The sequence below is a fragment of the Crassostrea angulata genome, chromosome 7 (genome assembly GCF_025612915.1).
Source record: "Crassostrea angulata isolate pt1a10 chromosome 7, ASM2561291v2, whole genome shotgun sequence".
In the NCBI taxonomy this organism is placed as follows: domain Eukaryota; kingdom Metazoa; phylum Mollusca; class Bivalvia; order Ostreida; family Ostreidae; genus Magallana; species Magallana angulata.
The window spans coordinates 56902059-56906324 of record NC_069117.1 but is presented as its reverse complement, the minus strand read 5'-3'; the positions used below and the strand labels follow the sequence as shown (position 1 = coordinate 56906324).

At 34.4% G+C, this 4266-nt stretch overlaps 1 protein-coding gene across 2 annotated transcripts in view; it reads left to right on the top strand.

Moving 5' to 3' along the window:
• Window positions 1-3218: 3218 nt before the first annotated feature.
• The window catches only part of LOC128191814 (rap guanine nucleotide exchange factor 1-like), a 33960-nt gene continuing 32912 nt past the window's right edge, over window positions 3219-4266 (top strand). For both annotated transcript variants that reach the window (XM_052864125.1, XM_052864123.1), the window contains exon 1: window positions 3219-3385. In XM_052864125.1, the coding sequence (XP_052720085.1) occupies window positions 3373-3385 (13 nt within the window). In that variant the 5' untranslated portion in view covers window positions 3219-3372. The remainder of the gene's footprint in view (window positions 3386-4266) is intronic.

Sequence of the window (4266 nt, the reverse complement as noted above, 5' to 3'; positions counted from 1 at the left end):
TTATCAGAGTAACAGAATTTTTAACAAAAATAATTTGTTAATTTGTACAAGGTGTTACCATATGGTTACTGTAGTTATCGCTCTTGACACGTGGAGGGGCCTTTTCTTCGATTTTCACAAGGACCTGATTATGTACATATGTACCTGTATTTATTCCCTGTAATTTGATTCAGACCTTTGACATGTTGATGTGAAAAATAAAAATCACTTCATCATATAGTTAATTCCGCATTTTGAAAAAAATAATGATCCCCCCCCCCCCCCAAAAAAAATTGTATAACGTTACTGAACTTTTTCCCCAATTTTATATTTATATAAATTATATAATTTCAAAACATGCGAATCACGCCATTCTTTTAGGACCGTCATATTGATAGTTGATCCCCTGCAACCCCCCCCCCCAACTTTGTGATGATCTGGCATATGAAATATTTGCTATGGTGGCATAGATCTGCCACCACTTGTCAGATAATTATGTCGACTTGTCAGATCTTGATGTCGACTTGTCAGATAATTATGTTCACTTGTCAGTTCTTTAAGTCGACTTGTCACTTATTCACATGTTTAAGATTTCAACACTTTAACCTTTCCACGCCCAATTTGTGCCATCCATTTGAAATAATATTTTCTGACAAGTCGACATAAGGATCTGACAAGTCGACATAATCATTTTTTAAGTCGATATAATTCTGTGATAATTATTTGATAAGACGACATAACATATGACAAGTCAACATTATTATCTGGCAAGTCGACTTACAATATGAATGATAATTTTCTTTAAACTAGTGGCCATATTATTTTTTCTGTCAGATAATAATCTTAAATTGTCAGATCTTTATGTCGACTTGACAGATAATTATGATAACTTGTCAGATCTTTATGTCGACTTGTCAGATGATTATGTAAACTTGTCAGATCTTTATTTCGACTTATATGATATTATGATGACAAGTAAATGGCAGTTAGTGGCACTAACACGCTTTGACAACAAAATATTGAGTCTCTAGTCACAATGGTTATTTTCTGACAAGTCAACATAAAGATCTGACAAGTTGTAATAAATATCTGACAAGTCGACATTATCATATAAGAAGTTAACATAATTATCTGACAAGTGGTGGCAGATCTATGCCACCATAATTTGCATACAAAACTATTTCCCCAAAGTTATGAAGTTATATAGAAGTGCAAAAAAAAAAAAAAAATAAAATCTTTAATTAACAGCGTACAATTTTAGCGCATACAAATATATATGTCATATTAGAGTGATCAGTCTCATTTAATTGATTAATTAATCTTTTCCCCAAACTTTACGGCTGTAAAGGAATTATTTAGAACATAAAACTTTTTTTTACATTCTATATTAAATCATAGGAAAAGAAATCCCGATCCCTATATATATTATATACACATGTATTCAATTTAACATCATTTTAAAGAGGAGCTCAAAGCTTAGTGCCGTTTTTTAAGGGATTGTAGGCATTCTAGATATATTTTAATAGTAAGAAAGGGACAAAACCCCTGCGATTTTTGTTACCGTACTTATTTTCTTCATGTTTCATCAAGGATGACAGTTTAAATCATGATTTTTTTGTGTTTACCAAAAATCTAAGCTTTGCTGCACCTCATTAAACAAATTAAGCTATTATTATGAAACATCAATAAAAGTATTTATTAAATCAACCTGTACATGTAGGCACCTTTTATTTACTATATCTTGACATGAATTAGCAACAACATTTTTAGCTACAAAAATAGACTTTAGTTATGATGGTGGTCTTTCGTTTGATTCGGGGATACATACAAGTAGTGCACCGAATTAAAAGATATATTGCTATTCCTTCATCCTAAGATCCCTCTAGAACCAGGCAAGTTTCAAAATTTAGGAACTGAATTGTCACATGGAAGCGTTTTTGATTACAAATCTTGCCAACATCATCATAAGTTTTGAATTAAAATAATATGGTTTATGCACCTTGATATTGACAACGTCTTAAAAGCTGTTAAAATCGAGTTGGTCATATTAGGATTACTAAATGAACGCACTGGCGTCGAAAGCAAATTGAAAGGGGGGGGGGGGCTAGACTAATCCTCAGAATATTAAAAAAACAAAAACCTAATTCCCAAAATCATGAAAATCCTAATCCGGTTGGGGGGGGGGGGCTAGTATGCCTATGACTCCAACTTCTCCATATTTCAATCGTTTTAGGAACAATTATATTTCCTGCAAGAAAAAGTGTGTGGGGGAGGGGGGAGGGGCTGAACCCTCTATGATGCTATGAGCCTAATGGTTAGGTCTAATTTGGCGAAAACAGTGGGGGGGGGGGGGGCTTTTCGATGCCTATGGAACGTCATAGGCAGGCACGTAGCATCGATATTTTGAAAAGGGGGGGGGGGAGACTCATCCAAAAAAAACTTGACAAGCAAAAAAAAAAAAAAAGGGGGAAAAAAGACACTTTCCAAAAATCTTCAAAATCCTAATCCGGGGAGGGGGGGGGGGGCTGGCCTTTAACTTATAACTTCGATTTCTCTCATTTATATTCCAATTTTTTACATACTCCCAAAAAAGTGGGGGGGGGGGGGGGGGGCAACTCCATGATAATCAATTTTTACTATGTAAAATTAAGAAATTAATTTGGTGCGAGAAAAAGTGGGGGGGGGGGGGCAGCCCCCCCCCCCCCCGCCCCCCCTGATGCTACGTGCCTGATAGGAGAATGTTTTAAGATCACATTCAATCCATTTTGCAAGTCGCGAATGGTAAATCAGTATGCATAGCAAAACTGAACTAATCATGCACGAGAATGGCTAAGTGTACATAATGTTCAATAGCTTGCTTTTTCAGTCATCATTATGTTAGAAATTGGCTGTTTATTATTATTTAGGAGGATCTTTTAATTAAAATATATAATTGAAGCTGTGTAATACGCAAATTCCAGATTTGTGCATGCGGGTGATTAGTGTTCAGTTAAATTGCGGTTCTTGTTTTGCTGTCGGCGGTATTGTTTAATGATTTATTTTTCATAACAATCAACCAATCAACAAACCATGAAGTAAATCAGAGTATTTTACATTTACATTACCACATGTCATATCATGGATACATTTTCACAGTTAAATTTCTATAACTAGTGTTCGATCTGTCAGATGTGAAAGCCCGACCCCTCCTCAATAGCGAATATTCTTAGTACGGGGTATCTAAAATAATACAGAGCCTCGTTCCCAGAATAAACACTATTCGAAGTGCAGAAAGTAGAATTATGATTAAAACTTTGCAAATGTGACTGTTTACTACTTGTTGCAAAGGCTGTGTGGCCAATATTGAGCACAATATAAATCATGACAGGGAACTTGACCTAAATAATCGATACCATGTCTAAACCAGGTAAGAAGCAACAAGGAAGCGTTCACAGATGGAAATTTCTATTTGTCTTCTAGCTTCAGTGATAGTTTCACTACAAGAGAAACAACGCTGCCTTCATTTTAACAAGTGATTTAAACATAATGAGATGATTTAGTATTTGACCGTTACATTAGATAAGCCAGTGTTTTGTGTATACACACCTATCAGCCTATAGCAATTCATGTTTTAATTTAGCAATGGACATGGCACATGGTTCAATGGGTGATACTGTTTGACAGAATGGTCCATATAACATGTTTCAAATAATTATCAATATTACAAGACCTGAACAAGAGATAATGTGACAATTATTGATAGATATGATCATCATTCATCAGAGACATAAATAACAGAGATTGGCAACTGATCGAAATCTCGCGAAATCCTGCGGTCCCTTTTGTAAAGTGTTCCCTGTTTAAATCAGTATATCTTTCTAATAAACAATTATATTGAAATATAAACAGCTAAAAATTACCAAAACATTCAAAATATTATATTTTCATGAGTTTATGTCATATAAACAATATGAAAAGAGGCAGTTGGCTACCCGTCGTCAGAGATTTCACCGATGTTTTATAGCTGACCAATATACTTTTTATATATTAATCTTATTTTTGAATTTTTTGTTTCAAAAATGTCTAAGTATATATATACTCTTGCAGTTCGATCCCAGTAAAACAAGTCCCTGGTTCATATCAGAAAATCCACCCAAAAGCAGTTCTTTAAAAAATTGTCAAAGCTCGTGATATATATAGAAGTAAGCATGGCTAATGTAAAAGTTGCCTATCCCATTAGTATAGACAATGCATGTCTCCAGCATGCAAGCTATTGGACTTCTCAATTTTTTATTTTCAATGATCAGA